The 16,136-nt window shown below is 61.7% G+C and overlaps 2 protein-coding genes across 6 annotated transcripts in view; both read right to left on the reverse strand.

Moving 5' to 3' along the window:
* Positions 1 to 153: 153 nt before the first annotated feature.
* On the reverse strand, positions 154 to 5,561 carry MFRP (membrane frizzled-related protein; the record flags this gene model as incomplete). Its single annotated transcript, XM_079789207.1, has 13 exons — positions 154 to 938; positions 1,017 to 1,144; positions 1,422 to 1,547; positions 1,665 to 1,789; positions 2,615 to 2,763; positions 3,312 to 3,388; positions 3,616 to 3,741; positions 3,866 to 3,996; positions 4,529 to 4,754; positions 4,843 to 4,986; positions 5,100 to 5,210; positions 5,318 to 5,462; positions 5,508 to 5,561. The coding sequence occupies 13 exons, from the start codon at positions 5,559 to 5,561 to the stop codon at positions 714 to 716; spliced, it is 1,767 nt and encodes a 588-aa protein (XP_079645333.1). The 3' UTR covers positions 154 to 713.
* Positions 5,562 to 14,123: 8,562 nt separating this feature from the next.
* USP2 (ubiquitin specific peptidase 2) overlaps positions 14,124 to 16,136 on the reverse strand; it is a 28,980-nt gene continuing 26,967 nt past the window's right edge. For all 5 annotated transcript variants that reach the window (XM_079788781.1, XM_079788782.1, XM_079788784.1 and 2 more), the window contains one exon: positions 14,124 to 15,880. In XM_079788781.1, the coding sequence (XP_079644907.1) occupies positions 15,793 to 15,880 (88 nt within the window). In that variant the 3' untranslated portion in view covers positions 14,124 to 15,792. The remainder of the gene's footprint in view (positions 15,881 to 16,136) is intronic.

Here is a 16,136-nt window from a genome sequence, read left to right on the forward strand (position 1 = left end):
GAGGAAGCCCAGGCCCGCGGGAGCGGCGGGGAGGGAACTCGTGGTGCCCGGCGGGCGGCCAGATGCGAGGGCGGAGGGGGAGGGCCGGGCGGAGTGGCCGGAGGCCGACAGACACGCAGGGCCCCTGCGGCTCCGGGAGCGGGAGGGGGCGGCGCTGCCGGACGGGACCGGGACGGACTGCAGCCCCGGAGAAAGCGCGCGGAGCAGAGGGCCGAGAGGGCTGGCGGCAGGCGGGCAGACAGCTGGGTCCCGGGCCCAGGACAGGGCCAGGCACTCGGTGAACAACGAAAAGGTCCAAAGGCAGGGGCCGGAGCCCTGGCCGGTGTAGCTCAGTGGGTAGAGCGCGGACCTGCGGACTGAGGGGCGTGCAGGAGGCAGCCGCTCCATGATTCTCTCTCATCGTTGACGTTTCTCTCTCTCTCCCTCTCCCTTCCTCTCTGAAGTCAATAAAAATACATATTTTTAAAAGGTAGGTGATGGAGACACCTGGAGAAGCAGATGGAGGGGGGGTCAGAGGCTTGGTGGGAAGCGGCTGGGTTGCCAATGGACAGAAGGAGCTGGGACAGTGGCCGGGTCTCCTGAGCCTGCTGAGGGTCCCTCCTCCCCAGAGGCCCCAGAAGGCGCACAGAATCCCATGCAGCCCCTCCCTTGGGCCCTGGCCTGCCCCGCTGGTAGGAAAGTGTGGGCAGGCAGAGGGCAGGGCCTCGAGGGCGTCAGGGCTGGGCACACGCTTCCAGGCCCGTGGCCTCGGGCAGCCGGTTGCAGTTGAAGGGCCAGGGGGTACCCAGCAGTGCCAGGCCAGACCGGCACCGGCGCTCCGCCTCCTGGCAGACGGAGCGGCAAGGGGGGAGCACGCTGCCGAGGGGGGTGCAGCGGGGCACCAGCAGCCCGCAGAGCAGTCTCCGGAAGCTCGGGTAGCAGGGGAGGCGGACCAGGCTCTGCGGGAGGAGGTCAGCCCTCAGGCCCCGCACCCCAGCTTCCTTCCCTCCCGGCCTCCTTACCACTTCCCAGGGCACCTCGTACTCCCTGAGCACCGCCGCCACCTCCTCCTGGGTGGCCACGCCGATCCAGACGTTGGGGAAGGCTGTGGCGTTGTAGCTGAGCCCCAGGCACATGGCCACTCGGACGGGCTCACAGGCCAGCTCTGCGGGGGAGGGTCACGGTGGGCCCACGCACCGGCTGGTGGACAGGCCCAGTCACTGACAAGGGTCCGAGGGAGTGGTGAGCATCAAAGGAGATAAAACGGAGATAAAACGAGGCCCCTTGTCCCCACCTCCAGGTGAGAAGTGCGGCGGCCCCTCTCATCCAGGAGGACACGGGGGGGGGGGTTATGGAGGGGGGGCTATGGAGTGTGCTGTGAACTGGCACCCTGCCTGCTCAGCCTGCCGGGCTCTGTCCGCGGCCGGGCCCAGGCTCCTCACCTGGAGGTGGGGACAAGGGGCCGCCGCACTGGTCCGGGCTGCCCCCCGCACAGTCTCGCCGCGGGGCACACATCCGGCGCCTGCACCCCCCGTCCTGGCAGGAGGGCGCCGTGGGCCCACAGGGCTCTGAGGAGGGGAGAGGAGTGCCGGGGTCTGCCCACTGCCTCTGCGGCGCCCCACCGGCCACAGCCGTGCCCTCTCCCGGAGGCCCCTCCCCTGCCCACCCCCTGCCCGGGCACCCACTCTCTGTGGCGTCCAGGGCCCGGTAGGTGGCCCAGAAGCCCGCGCTGCCTCGGCGCGTCCGGAGGAGCACAGCCAGCCGCCGGCGCGAGGAGAGGAGGCGGGGCGGCGGCTCTGCCCCACAGAACCTGCGGAGCGAGAGCGGCCCTGGGGGGGGGGGGGCGAGGCCCCCAGGCCCGCGGAGCCGGCGCCCTGGGTGAGGCTGGAGGGCGTGGGAGACAGACCTGGGGCCTGGGACTTAGGTCTGAGGGGGAGGCACGTGTGCAGCAGACAAAGTTCACAAAGGCGGGAACTCCAGCCCCTGGAGATGGGGGAGGTCCGTGGGCGCTCCCGAGGCCCCGAGGGCCCGCAGCTGGGGAGCTGGGCGGCTGGGGAGCTGGGGAGCTGGGGAGCTGGGCGGCTGGGGAGCTGGGGAGCTGGGCGGCTGGGGAGCTGGGGAGCTGGGCGGCTGGGGAGCTGGGCGGCTGGGGAGCTGGGCGGCTGGGGAGCTGGGCGGCTGGGCGGCTGGGGGGCTGGGCGGCTGGGGAGCTGGGCGGCTGGGGAGCTGGGCGGCTGGGGAGCTGGGCGGCTGGGGGGCTGGGCGGCTGGGGAGCTGGGCGGCTGGGGAGCTGGGCGGGTGGGCGGCTGGAGAGCTGGGCGGCTGGGCGGCTGGGGAGCTGGGCGGCTGGGCGGCTGGGGAGCTGGGCGGGTGGGCGGCTGGGGAGCTGGGCGGCTGGGGAGCTGGGCGGCTGGGGAGCTGGGCGGCTGGGGAGCTGGGCGGCTGGGGAGCTGGGCGGGCCTCCTGAGGCGGCGGGCAGGGAACAAAGGCCTTTTGTAGGGGAGGGTGCAGACACCTCCTGCTTGGAGGAGCTAAAGGACAGGAAGCAGGGGAAACGTTGGGCGAGTTGGTAGGCAGCAGGGAGGGGTGCTGCGGAGGACAGAGGGGCCGGCTCCTCCCCTGGCCCTGCGGATACCTGCCCAGGAGGCCCAGGGCCCCCGAGCTGCCGGCCTCGTACACCGCCACATGGTCAGACTGACACTCCCCCTGGGCGTCCAGGCTGAAGTTGAGGAACTGCAGTTCTACGCCATGTCCAGCAGGGACTGAGATATGCCAGGTGCAAAGCTGGGGGGCACAGCTGGCATCATTCCAGGCTCCTTCTGTCCCTATCTGATCGGCCAGGCCAGGCCTGGAATGGGTGGGCACTGCCCACATAGCTCATCAGGGGTGCTGCTCCAGATGGGAAGGGCTTTCTAACTTGTCTGCTCTCAGGGATCAATGAGGATGGGAATGACTAGGTATACAGTAGGCACTTAATAATACTCCCTTCCTGTCTGGCCCGTGTGGCTCAATGGTTGACCATTGACCTATGAACCAGGAGGTCACGGTTCAATTCCCGGTCAGGGCACAGGCCCGGGTTGCAAGCTTGATCCCCAGTGTGGGGCGTGCAGGAGGCAGCTGATCAGTGATTCTCTCTCATCACTGATGCTTCTCTCTCTCCCTCTCCCTTCCTCTCTGAGATCAAGAAAAATATATTTTAAAAAATAAAAATAATACTCCCTTCCTGTCTGCTTGATCTCTGACCTTCCCAAGGACAAGGCCGTGTCTGCTGTGCTGTTCTTAGTCACACAGGCCGGATGCCACCCTGCCCTCTCCATGGAGTGCCAGCTTACCAGTCGCTGAGGGTACCCCTGAAGGAAGCTGGGAGCAGAGAAATTTCCCTGGAGCCCCGTCAGGTTCCCCCCACATCCTGCAGAGAGGAGGAGGGCCCGCGTTGGCCAGCATCTGGGCCTTGGTCCAGCAGGGCTGGCTGTACCCGCGGAGGCACACTGGCCATGCCCCTGGGGAACACGTTCTAGGCCAGACAAGGACCAGGCGGGTTAGGGGCAGGGCCAGAGCTGGGAGCCCAGCCTGAACCTGGAGCAGACGCCTGAAGATGGCACCTCCCCAGCCCCCTGAGGCCGGTGGGGCGCATACCTGAGGCCTGGGCACTGCAGTTGCTCTCGTCCCTGCCGTCGGCGCAGTGGGTGAGACCGTCGCACACCGAGCCAGGGGGCAGGCAGGTGAGCTGGTCGCAGGGGAACTCGTCCTGGGCACAGCTCCCTGGGGGGTGCGGAGGCATCTGGATTCAGAAACGCCAGAGCCTCCCCTTCCTGCCAGTGTTGGGAGTGGCAGGGGAGGGAAGGGAGCAGGGACAGGCAGCTGGGGCCGGCGGGCACACACTCACCGCGCCCCGGAGCCACCGCCTGGAACCAGGCCTGGAAGCCTCGTCCTTCCACGCTGCTGTCCGAGACGAAGGCCACGCGGAGGCGGCTGGCGTTGGTGTTGAGTGTGGGGGGCGGGTCCCTGCCGCACACCCTGCAGGAAGCCGGGGAGGGGCGAGGGGCTCAGAGGCAGGACGGAGCCGGTGTGGGGAAAGGCTCCCAGCGGGCGAGGGGCTTCCTCCCACCTGGGCACCCGCCCTGCACACGTCTTCCTTTTTAAAAAATATATTTTCACTGATCTCAGAGAGGAAGGGAGAGAGACATCGGTGATGAGAGAGAATCATTGATCAGCTGCCTCCTGCACACCCCACACTGGGGCTCGAACCCACAACCCGGGCATCTGCCCTTGACGGGAATCAAACTCGAGACCCTTCAGTCCGCAGGCTGGCGCTCTATCCACTGAGCCACACCGTCTGGGCCTGGCAACATTTCTCGATGGGAAAGGAGGTAGGGGCTCCGTTGGACAGATTTGGAAACTGGTCAGAGACGGGAAGTGACCTTCCCGAGGTCAGAGAGCCAGAGGGCGGCAGAGCGGGCTCAGCTGCGGAGACTGCTTCCTCCCAGCCAGGCCTTTCCCAGGCCGCCCTGGCGCTGCCTCCCAGACCGGGATTGGGGGGGGGGGGCACCTGAGGAGGGGGCCTTCCGGCTCCGGGGAGATTTCCAAGCGATCGAAGCGGCAGGAGGCCGCGCCCTCCGTGCCCAGAGCCTCGATCCGGAGCTGTATGGCACGGTCTGCGGGCACCCGGATGTGCCACACGCAGTGGGTGTCGGGCGGGTAGGGGTCTGGGTAGTTGGGGCTGCTGAAGACGCCCCGCGGTCCACGGAGGAGGCCCCCGCAGGCTGCGGAGACAGCGGTTAGAGTTCAGAGGTCAATGGGAGAGAGCCCCTTCCCCACCCCCAGTGCCTCTTCCAGGCCTTCCCCCCCAAGGTCGGCACTCACAGGCCTGGGGTGCAAGGCTCAGGCCCGCCTCTCGCTGCCCTTTAGGGGTCCCCGCTGCCTGAGAAGCGGGGGTGGCTGTGGCGGAAGGGGTGCCAGCGGGCCGCGGAGGAGAGGAAGCTCCAGATGGGGGTGCAGCCTGCAGCTCTGGAAGCAGGAAGGGGGAGGGGGGGTTCAGAGGGCTGGATCCGGGGGGACGCGTGGCACAGCTCATGGAGTCCCGCTCCTCAGCCCCTCTCCGGGCGGGCCCGGGCACTCACGGGCCAGCAGCACGGCCGCCAGCCCCAGCAGCGCCAGCAGCAGGCTGGCCAGCAGCAGGGCGCACAGCCCACACAAGTGCCAGTCGGGCGGCAGCCCTCGGGGACGCCAACCTGTGGGCAGACGGGGTGGGACTGAGCCCCTCTCCTCGGCACCCCTCCCCGTGTTCCTCAGCCCCCGGCCTCTCGGGCCTCCCCCGCGTCACCCCCAAGACGGCTACCGTGCCAGGGCGCGCGCGGGCGCCGGCGGGCATCCCCCCGGAAGGCGGGCGGCGGGCCAGGCGGCCCCGCCTCGGGCTCAAAGGCAGGGTTGCAGAATTCGGTCTGGAAGAGAGGCCGGAGGGCTGAGGGCAGGCGGGGCACCGCCTGGGGGGGGGGGTGGGCAGCTGGGGTTGGGAGAGCGGCCCTCACCTGGCTCGGCTCCGCGGGCTCCACGCGCAGGACGGTGTCTGCGCCGCCCCTCATGCTCAGTGCGCGGTGTGGAGGCCCGGCCGCTCCCTGACCCCAAGCCCTGTCCCAGGGGCCGCGCTGCCGAGGGGAGAGCGGAGCCGCACTTGGCAGGCTGGCCCCGCCTGGCTCTGGGGGGGCAGCGCCGAAGGAATTCGCCAAGGCGGACCGGCCCCTTAATCCGACTCAGCTGAGGGCTGAGGGCCGAGCCCTGAAAGGCACTGGGTGGTGCGCACATCCCACAGGGGAAACTAGGTGCCATGCGTGCATGTGCATGTGCATGCGTGTGTGTGTGTGTGTGTGTGTGTGTGAGAGAGAGAGAGAGAGAGAGAGAGAGAGAGAGAGAGAGAGAGAGAGAAACCAGGGAGTGTGGGGTGAGCCTGAGGGGTGCTGGGAGGGCAGGAGGCCAAGGGGGGCTGCTTGGCAGCTTCCAGGCCTGTGAGTGCCGAGGGCCCTGGACAGAACCCGCACAGCTCCCCTGGGGGGGTGGCCTGTGAGGCCCTGTGCTCCCAGGACAAGGAGGCAGAACATGGCCGCTCAGGGCTGTGCTGTGTGAGGGGCGGCCTCTTCCTGGGCCCTCAGCCTGCGAGAGGGAGGACGGGGCGCAGGAGCCGGTGCCCCGCCTTGGGCAGGTGGGCAGGGCGCCTCTCCGAAGGGCTGGGCGTCGGCCGCGGCTGTAGGACAGGAAGCTGCACTCACAACCGGAGCCTCCACGCCTCCCTCTCCACCAGGCTGCTCCCGGGAAGCCCAGCCTGCCTGGCGCCCGAGGGAGACGGAGGGAGGGCTGCCCGGTCGGTCTGTGCAGCCCGGCTCGCTGAGGGGGGCGGGCGGCAGCTGACACCTCCGGAGCCCCCCGGGGACTGTGCTGGGTGCCAGGCCCCGCAGAGCTCTGGCACGCAGTTTCTCTTTTAGCCCCTTGATGAGGTAGCACAACCACTTTCCAAAAGATGGCACCAGGGCTCGGAGGGGTGCGGTGGCTCCCCACGCTCACATCTGGGGAGCGACAGAGACCAGAGCAGAATGTGGGGCCAGGTGAATCCAAAGTGCTGGTCTGGCCCTGGCCGCTGTGGCTCAGTGGATAGAGCGTTGCCTGTGGACCAAAGGGTCCCGGGTTCGATTCCAGTCAAGGACACGTACCTGGGTTGCAGGCTCCTCCCTGGCCTGGGCCCTGGTCAGGGCGCGTGCAGGAGGCAACCAATGGATGTGTTTCTCTCACATCGATGTTTCTCTCTGTCTTCCCCGCTCTCTTCCACTCTCCCTAAAATCCATGGGAAATATCCTCGGTGTTGGTCTTCTGACTCCTCTCTGTCACCCCACCCTGGAGGCGAGGCACAAGGAGAAACAAAGTGGGGAGCAAATGGGGAGACGAGAGATCCAGGAGGCCGATTCTGTGACCCTAAGGCAGCCCTCCCGCTCAGGGGATGCCCCCACCCCCAGGTTCTACCATTCACTGCGTGGGGCCTCGGGCTGCTTCTGTCCGGGGCCAGCCCTCAGGTGGGGACTGCACAGAGGACTGCCAGGTCAAAGGTTTCCGTAGCAACACTGACACCGTTTCCATGTTCAGTGCCCCTAGGCTGCGTGGTGTGTGCTCTCAGGACACTGCAGCAGCAGCAGATGGGAACCTACCTGTGGTCTAGCAAGCTGGGCACTCGCGAGATTTGCAAAAATGTAAAACAGTGCTACCCTGCTTGCTAGTTTCCTTCCTTCCTTCCTTCCTTCCTTCCTTCCTTCCTTCCTTCCTTCTTCCTTCCTTCTTCCTTCCTTCCTCCGTCCTTCCTTCTTCCTTCCTCCTTCCTCCCTTCCTTCTTCCTCCTTCCTTCCTTCCTTCCTTCCTTCCTTCCTTCCTTCCTTCCTTCCTCCTTCCTTCCTTCCTTCCTTCCTTCCTTCCTTCCCTCCCTCCTTCCTTCCTTCCTCCTTCCTTCCTTCCTTCTTCCTTCCTTCCTTCCTTCCTTCCTTCCTTCCTTCCTTCCTTCCTTCCTTCCTTCCCTCCCTCCTTCCTTCCTTCCTTCCTTCTTCCTTCCTTCCTTCCTTCCTTCCTTCCTTCCTTCCTCCTTCCTTCTTCCTTCCTCCTTCCTTCCTCCTTCCTTCTTCCTTCCTTCCTTCCTTCTTCCTTCCTCCTTCCTTCCTTCCTTCTTCCTTCCTTCCTTCCTTCCTTCCTCCTTCCTTCCTTCTTCCTTCCTTTCTTCCTTCCTCCTTCCTTCCTTCCTTCCTTCCTTCCTTCCTTCCTTCTTTCCTTCTTCCTTCCTTTCTTCCTTCCTTCCTTCTTCCTTCCTTCCTCCTTCCTTCCTTCCCTCCTTCCTTCCTTCTTCCTTCCTCCTTCCTTCCTTCCTTCTTCCTTCCTTCCTTCCTTCCTTCCTCCTTCCTTCCTTCCTTCCTTCATTCCTCCTTCCTTCCTTCTTCCTTCCTTCCTTCCTTCCTCCTTCCTTCTTCCTTCCTTCCTTCTTCCTTCCTTTCTTCCTTCCTCCTTCCTTCTTCCTTCCTTCCTTCTTTCCTTCTTCCTTCCTTTCTTCCTTCCTTCTTCCTTCCTTCCTTCCTTCCTTCCTTCTTTCCTTCTTCCTTCCTTTCTTCCTTCCTTCTTCCTTCCTTCCTTCCTTCCTTCTTCCTTCCTTTCTTCCTTCCTCCTTCCTTCCTCCTTCCTTCTTCCTTCCTTCCTTCCTTCTTCCTTCCTTCCTTCCTTCCTTCCTTCTTTCCTTCTTCCTTCCTTTCTTCCTTCCTCCTTCCTTCTTCCTTCCTTCCTTCTTTCCTTCTTCCTTCCTTTCTTCCTTCCTTCTTCCTTCCTTCCTTCTTTCTTCCTTCCTTCCTTCCTTTCCTTCCTCCTTCCTTCCTTCTTCCTTCCTTCCTTCCTTCCTCCTTCTTTCCTCCTTCCTTCCTTCTTCCTTCCTTCCTTCCTCCTTCCTTCCTTCTTCCTCCCTCCCTTCCTCCCTCCCTCCCTCCCTCCCTCATCCCCCTCCCTCCCTCATCCCCCTCCCTCCCTCCTTCCTTCCCTCACCCCCTCCTTCCTTCCCTCACCGCTCCTTCCTCCCTCCCTTCCTTCCTTCCTTGCTTCTTCCTTCCTTCCTTCCTTCTTCCTTCCTTCCTTCCTTCCTTGCTTCTTCCTTCCTTCCTTCCTTCCTTCCTTCCTTCCTTCCTTCCTTTCTCCCTCCCTACCTCCCTCATCCACCTCCCTCCCTTCCTCCCTCCTTCCCTTCCTTCCTCCCTCCCTCTCTCCCTCCTTCCCTCCCTCATCCCCCTCCTTCCTTCCTTCCTTCCTTCCTTCCTTCCTTCCTTCCTTCCTTCCTTCCTTCCTTCCTTCCTTCCTTCCTTCCTTCCTTCCTTCATTTTCTTTTGTTAATGCTCATCTGAGGATATTTTTTCCATTGATTCTAGGGAGAGTGGAAGGGAGTGGGAGAGACAGAGAGAAACACTGATGTGAGAGAGACACATCAATTGTTGCCTCCTGCACGTACCCCGACCAGAGCCGGGGAACCTGCAACCAAGATACGTGCCCTTGACGGGAATCAAACCCGGGACCCTACAAGTTTGTGGGCCAATGCTCTATCCACTGAGCCAAACTGGCCAGGGCATTGATTTCTTTTTGATTTGTAAAATGTAGTTTTTGAAAAAATAGACAATGTTATTTATCTTAGTATAGAAAGGGTTTACTGTTATTATTTTTTAATTTTTTAAAATAGATTTTTATTGCCCTGACTGGTTTGGCTCAGTGGATAGAGTGTCGGTCTGTGGACTGAAGGGTCCCAGGTTTGATTCCAGTCAAGGGCATGTACCTTGGTTGCGGGCACATCCCCAGTAGAGGGCGTGCAGGAGGCAGCTGATCAATGTTTCTCTCTCATCGATGTTTCTAACGCTCTATCCCTCTCCCTTCCTCTCTGTAAAAAATCAATAAAATATATTTAAAAAATAGATTTTTATTGATTTCAGAGAGGAAGGGAGAGGGAGAGAGAGAAGAAACATCAATGATGAGAATCATTGATCAGCTGCCTCCTGCACGCCCCCACACTGGGGATTGAGCCTGCAACCCAGGCATGTGCCCTGATTGGGAATCAAACTGCGACCTCCTGGTTCATAGGTTGATGCTCACCCACAGAGCTACGTGGCCAGGCTGGGGTTCTCAATCATTTTAGAAGTGTAAAGGGGTCCCCTGAGAACTGCCGGTTTAGGGGACAGACATGAAGACAGTTTACTGGGTTGGAAGATCAGAAATCAAATGCTGGGTAAGCGGAAGCAGCCATGGCCCTCACTGAGGGGGGCAAGCAGAGGGGCTTCCTGGAAGAGGTAGACATTTTGTCTAACGTTTAAGGGTTGAAAGATATTTGAATAGGCAGAACCGGGGGTGGGGCGGGAAGTCCCAGAGAGGAGGAGCGAGCACTGTGGGCTGAGGGACGGAGCCTGGCCTGGGCAGACTGGGCCTTGGAACAGTCCGTTTGCAGGACACCGTGTGCAGGAGGCTGGAGCGGCTGGGCCAGGGGAGCCTTCTCTCCGGCGTGGCTTGTGCATGGCCGTCCTCAGCGACGCTGCGGCTCGGCTGGCACCAGCGCTCTTGCCATGGCTGCGTGATGTGGCCCCGGGCAGGCCCGGCCCGGGCGGGAGCGCGGCACAGGGACGGACAGTGAGACAGTGAGCAGACCCCTCCTCTCGTGGCCTTGTTTGACCTTCACAACAGCCCTGGGGCAAGGTCAGAGAGCTGGTTTGTTCCCATTTTTCAGATGGAACTGAGGCCCAATGTGTAAGCTGGCAAGGAGCAGGGCTGGGTTTCCCGGGAGGGGCTGCTGGATTCCCGGTTTCCCATTTTTGTGCTTTTCCTTTCCCTTCCTGCCCAGTCCCATGTCCTTTCTGTAAACCGTGTAGAGTAATTGGCGGCCAGAGGCCTGTGGGCAAGTACGAGGCCTTTGCTGGAGCCCAAGTGGGGAGGTGGCCCAGGCCGCACCCCGGGCCCAGGCCGCTGCCTCCTCCCGGCTGCCTCGGGGGCCTTGCCCCCCCTCCCGCAGGTCTGGCCCGGCCCCTCCTGCTCGCATCCTTCCTGCCAAAGGAGACCGCGGACAAGGCTCCACGGCCCTAACTCGACAGCTTTATGGGGACAAAAGGACACGCGCCTTCTGAGCACTGGTCACATGAAGTACATAGATGCTCACATGTGCATTTTTTACATAGGGGTGGGCAAAAGTAGGTTTACAGTTGTAATACAAATAATGCAGTAATACATAAATAAGAATACAAAAATAAACTGTTTTGTGTACCCACAACCGTACATCTACTTATGCCCACTGGTATTTTATTTATTTAATATATTTTTATCTTTTTAATGATTTCAGAGAGAGGGAGGGAGAGAGAGATAGAAACATCAATGGTGATGAGAACCATTGATTGGCTGCCTCCTGCATGCCCCACATTGGGAATTGAGCCCAAACCCGGGTGTGTGTCCTTGACCAGAACTGAACCCGGGACCCTTCAGTCCACCGGCCAACGCTCTATCCACTGAGCAACACCGGCCAGGGTTGCGCACTTGTATTTCTATAGTAGCTTCATGAACTGGAACCAGGGAGCCAGAGCCATGTAAGTCTCCTTAGAACTCGGGGCACGTATTTAGGGAAAAGTGACTTGTAATGAGGACACACGAGCGGAGACCTTTAAGGTCCACTAGTCTGATCTCCTTAAGTCACAGACCAGGCATGCAGGCTCAGAAAGAGGGAGGCCCTGTGGGAGGTCACACAGAGCAGTTGCAGGGGACCCCGCCCCCCCGGCCTGCTGGAAGGCACGCAAAGAATGGGGGTTGAAATCCCAGTTGCTGGGAGGCAAAGCTGATGGATAAAGAAACAGGGGGACAGATTTTGTTTGGGATCTGGTAGTAGCAGGACCTGTTGCCATGGGGACGAGAAAGCACCTTAGGCTGAGTATAGAAGGAAGAGCTAGGGACAAGGGCTGAGTGGGCTGAGCCTTGCCCTCGACGTTACCCACAGCCCATCGCTCTCCACTGGGAGATGCAGGCATTCTTAGGTGTTCCCACCTCCAGGGAACGGCGATTCAAAGGGGAGGCGTAATCTGGCCGGCCTGGCTCAGTGGGTGAGTGTTGACCTATGAACCAGGAGGTTATAGTTCCATTCCAGTCAGGCCACATGCCTGGGTTGTGAGCTTCATCACCAGTGGGGCGTGAGCAGGAGGCAGCCGATCAGTGATTCTCATCATTGATGTCTCTCTCTCTCTCTCTCTCTAAAATCAATAAAAATATCCTATATAATAAAACCCTAATATACAAATTGACTGAATGGTGGAACGACCGGTTGCTATGACATGCACTGACCACCGGGGGGCAGACGCTCAAACAGGAGCTGCCCCCTGGTGGTCAGTGCACTAGCACACTGCTCAGCCAGAAGCCGGGCTCACGGCTGGCAAGCACAGCGGTCGTGGCAGGAGTCCCTCCTGTCTCCATGGCAGTGCTAAGGACCCCTCGGGGGATGCCTGCCTGCCAGCTTAGGCCCGCAGGCGGACACCCCCTAGGGGTCCCGGACTGCGAGAGGGCGCAGGCTGGGCTGAGGGACCCCTCTGCCCCAGTGCATGAATGTCGTGCACCAAGCCTCTAGTATCCTATCTAATAAAGAGGGAATATGCTAATTGACCCTCACACCATTGCAAAGACGGCGGTGCCCACAGCGAATAAAGAGGGACTATGCTAATTGACTGCCCCCGCCCTCAAAGATGGCGGTGCCCACAGCCACAAGATGGCAGCACCCAGTCCCCTCAGCCCTGCTGGGATGCCTGCCTCCAGAGTCCCTTAGTCCCCTCAGCTCCCCAGCCGCCCAGGGCCGGCCCTAGGCACAGGCCAGCCTTGGATGTCGGCTGCCCAGCCGCCCAGGGCCGCCTGAGGCTCAGGTAACCAGGGCCGCCTGAGGCTTGTGCTGCCGGCAGTGGCAGCAGCAGAGGTGTGATGGGGACGTCGCCTTCCCCTGATCGCCGGGTCGCCTCCCGCCCCTGAGGGCTCCCGGGCTGTGTGAGGGGGCAGGCTGGGCTGAGGGTCCCCCGCTCCAGTGCATGAATGTTCATGCCCCGGGCCTCTAGTCTATGTAAAAAAGGGGAGGCATAGCAGCTGACACCGATGGGGCTCACCTGTTCACTTCGCTCTAAGCTCCCCCCTCATCGTGTGGGCAGTCCCATTCCCTGGGTTTGGGTCCATCAGCATTTAGAACCTTGTTCGGGCGGGGCCGCTCCAGGGCAGGGCAGGGAGAAACGCAGTGTGTGTTTCTAATCCCTTTTTCACTCCTGGGACATGCCCACATGCCCTCCCGCCGCCTGCCTGTTCAGTGAGTCTGACAGCAGGTGCCGCTGTCTCAGCAAGGATGGAATGGCAGGCCGTGATTTTTTTTACTTTTTAAAAAAATATATATATTTTTAAATTGATTTTATGGAGGAAGGAGAGGGAGAGACAGATAGAAACATCAATGATGAGAATCATTGACTGGCTGCCTCCTGCATGCCCCCCATTGGGGATGGAGCCTGCAACCTGGGCCTGTGCCCTGACCGGGAATCCAACTGTGACCTCCTGGTTCACAGGTCGATGCTCAGCCCGAGCTGCCCCTGCCGGCGAGGCCCTGATTTTTCTCTGAGGAGAGAGAATGGCGGTGGGGAAACCCTGAGGAAACATTGGGGCTCAGCAGGCAGACTTCAGCTTCTCTCGCTCTAAGATCAGTGGCAGAGATGGAACGTCCGATAGAACTGCGAAAGGACAAACCAAAGGAGGCCCGTGCCTGAACACCCCCAAGAGGCCCTCTTCCCCCGATGGCGGCTGAGAAGTGGGTGTCTTTCCCCGATGCCTCCTCCTGGGAGCACCGGGAAGCTGCCGGCTCCACGGCACAGCCGGGCCACCGAGCGGTGCGGGAGCTCCCTGCTGGTGCGGAGCAGCCGGACTCCCGGGACAGCACAGAAGTGTGCCCGACGGCTCCGGGCAAACCCTGCCGCTGGGAAACATCACGGGCGGAGGCAAGGCATCTCAGCACCCTGGGCACTGAGATGAACAAGCCCTGAGAGAACAAGCCCTTTCCCGCCAGGCAGCGGCTCCCAGGTGCGGGGGGTGGGGGGGTGGGGGCAGGCTGCAGTCTCCTGTGGGTCCCGGAGCCGCTCTGCTCTCAGCCTCCGCCGGGGCATCTGGGCTCGTGGGGTCAGACCGCACGTCCCGTGGCCAGAGAAGCGCAGCGCCCACGCAGCAATGACGCCGCAGTGCCCTTGCTCGGGCGGGGCTCAGGGGCTGAGCGTCGACCTAGGAACCAGGAGGTCTCTGGTCCGCATCCCGGTCAGGGCACAGGCCGGGCTGTGGGCGCGATCCCAGCGTGGGGCGTGCGGGAGGCTGTTTCTCTCTCATTGATGTTCCTCTCTCCCCCTCTGCCTTCCTCTCTCTGTAAAAATACATAACAACATGTATTTAAAAAGAAAAGAGAAATGCCCGTCAGGTGTGCCCGCCCTCAGGCGCGAGGAGCCGAGGCTGCGGCGGGTCCTCCTCTGGAGACCGTGCTGAGGAGTTCGGAGATGGTGACGTGACAGCTCGCCCTACATGTTTTGCTCAGAAGAATAAAGAACACGTAAACAGCGTGGCATTGAAAATGTCAGAGAGTACGTTTATCAGCGAGTCCGGACGAACAGCTCGGAACGCGCTTACAGAAAAGCTTACACCGCCAAGCGGGCGAGCCCCCGGGACGGACGCGGCTCCGGCCGGAGCAGCAGAGTATTTGGTCACTGATCCGCCCGGCTCTCCCCGAGACCACAGCCTCCCACTCACGATTGCGGCACAGACCCGCGGAGTCCTGCAGGCGGGCTTTGTCCTGGGCCAGGCCCCGGCACACTCAGTGCCCCTCCTGCTTACACCGTGAACACTGTCCGCGCCCGCGGCTCAGGCGCACAGGGCCTCCCTAGAGAAGGGTGTCAGGCCAGCGACGTGGAAGTGGGTGTCTTTCCCCGATGCCTCCTCCTGGGAGCACCGGGAAGCTGCCGGCTCCACGGCACAGCCGGGCCACCGAGCGGTGCGGGGAGCTCCCTGCTGGTGCGGAGCAGCCGGACTCCCGGGACAGCACAGAAGTGAGCCCGAGGGCTCCGGGCAAACCCTGCCGCTGGGAAACATCACGGGCGGAGGCAAGGCATCTCAGCACCCTGGGCACCACCTCGGGCAGGCCTGGACACTGTGCCCGGGGAGGGGGGCGGGCATCCCTGAGAACTCGGTGAGGAGGCTCTGAGAAGGCGGGCGGGGGCGGAGGTCAGGGAGAAAGGCAGGTTAAGAGGGAATAAATTAAAGGTGAGAGGAGCTCGAGGGACAGGCCCTGTGCTGACCTTCAAACAGCCGGGAGCGGCCAGGGTGGGCGGGAGGAGCGGGCAGGGCACCTGATACACTACATCGTAAGAGACAGCCTCTCACCCACCTTCTCCTCCATCTCACTGCGATGCCAGCCAGCCGGGGCTAAGGGCACGGCCCCACCTTCAGTCAGTCCGGACATGGAGGGGGGCCAAGGGAAGTGGCCGTGGGGTAGTTCAGGGAGGGACAGCCACCCCCCTGGTCCCCAAATGCTATAAGGCACAATTCTTAAGAGGCAATTAGATTCCATCCAAACATTAAAAAAAGAAAGAAAACAACAAAAACCCTAAAAACCAAAACTCGTTAATCCCAGGCCTCCGGGGCGGTGCTGGGCCTGGACGCCTACCAAGGAGCTTAGAAAACGCGTCTGAAGAGACAGGAAACCACCGCGTCTCTGCGGGGCAGAGGGGAGCGGAGGGCGCCTCCAGGCGGAAAACTCGAGTGCGGCCGTCACAGAAAACGGGGCTTTGGAAAGCCAACAACAGCTCTTCTTCCAAGACGTGCCCGGTCCGTCCCAGGACTTGGCAGCGCTGAGCGGGCTCCTGGCTCCTGGGGGTCTCCTGCTTCTGGACGGGGCGCGGGTCGGCGGAGATGGACCAAGGCCGGCTCCGGGCGCCACCCTCTCGGGAGGAGCGGGCAGCAGAGGGTCCTCTCCCACGCGCCACTGCTGTTGATTTCACTCGGGAAAACCGAAAGCTTAAAGATGCAAACGGGAGAAGCCGAGGGCCCTGCCCGCCTGGTCTCCGGTCCTGCTGGTCTTCGCTGCGGGCGTGGGCTCCAGCCCCGCCCAGGCCGCAGCCACTCCTGCTCCGCAGCTTTATTTACTTTATTTTTCTCTTATTTGTCAGGTTTGCTTGTTTTTTTAAAAAACACACGTAGGGCATGGGGCCGCCTCGGGCAGGGAGGGGCGTAGCTCTGCGGCTACATGCGGGAGGGCGGGCTGGCCAGCTCGTAGAAGAGCAGGTAGGCGTCGCTGGTGCGCACTTGGCCGGAGGACATGGGGGTGACACTGCGGAGAGAGGGGGTCAGCGCCCTGGGGGGGCTGCGGGGTGGCCCTCCTCTCTGGGGCCCACCCAGCGCCACCCTCATTTGCGGCCTTCTAGTCTTCAAACGGGCAGGAGACATGCCACCCGGCTTCCTGGCTCGGACTTAGTTTTTTGTTTAATTTTTTAAAAAATATATTTTTACTGATTTCAGAGAGGAAGGGAGAGGGAGAAAGAGAAACATCAATGATGAGAGAGAATCATCAATTGGCTGCCCCCTGC

This window comes from Cnephaeus nilssonii, assembly GCF_951640355.1.
Source record: "Cnephaeus nilssonii genome assembly, chromosome: 13".
In the NCBI taxonomy this organism is placed as follows: domain Eukaryota; kingdom Metazoa; phylum Chordata; class Mammalia; order Chiroptera; family Vespertilionidae; genus Cnephaeus; species Cnephaeus nilssonii.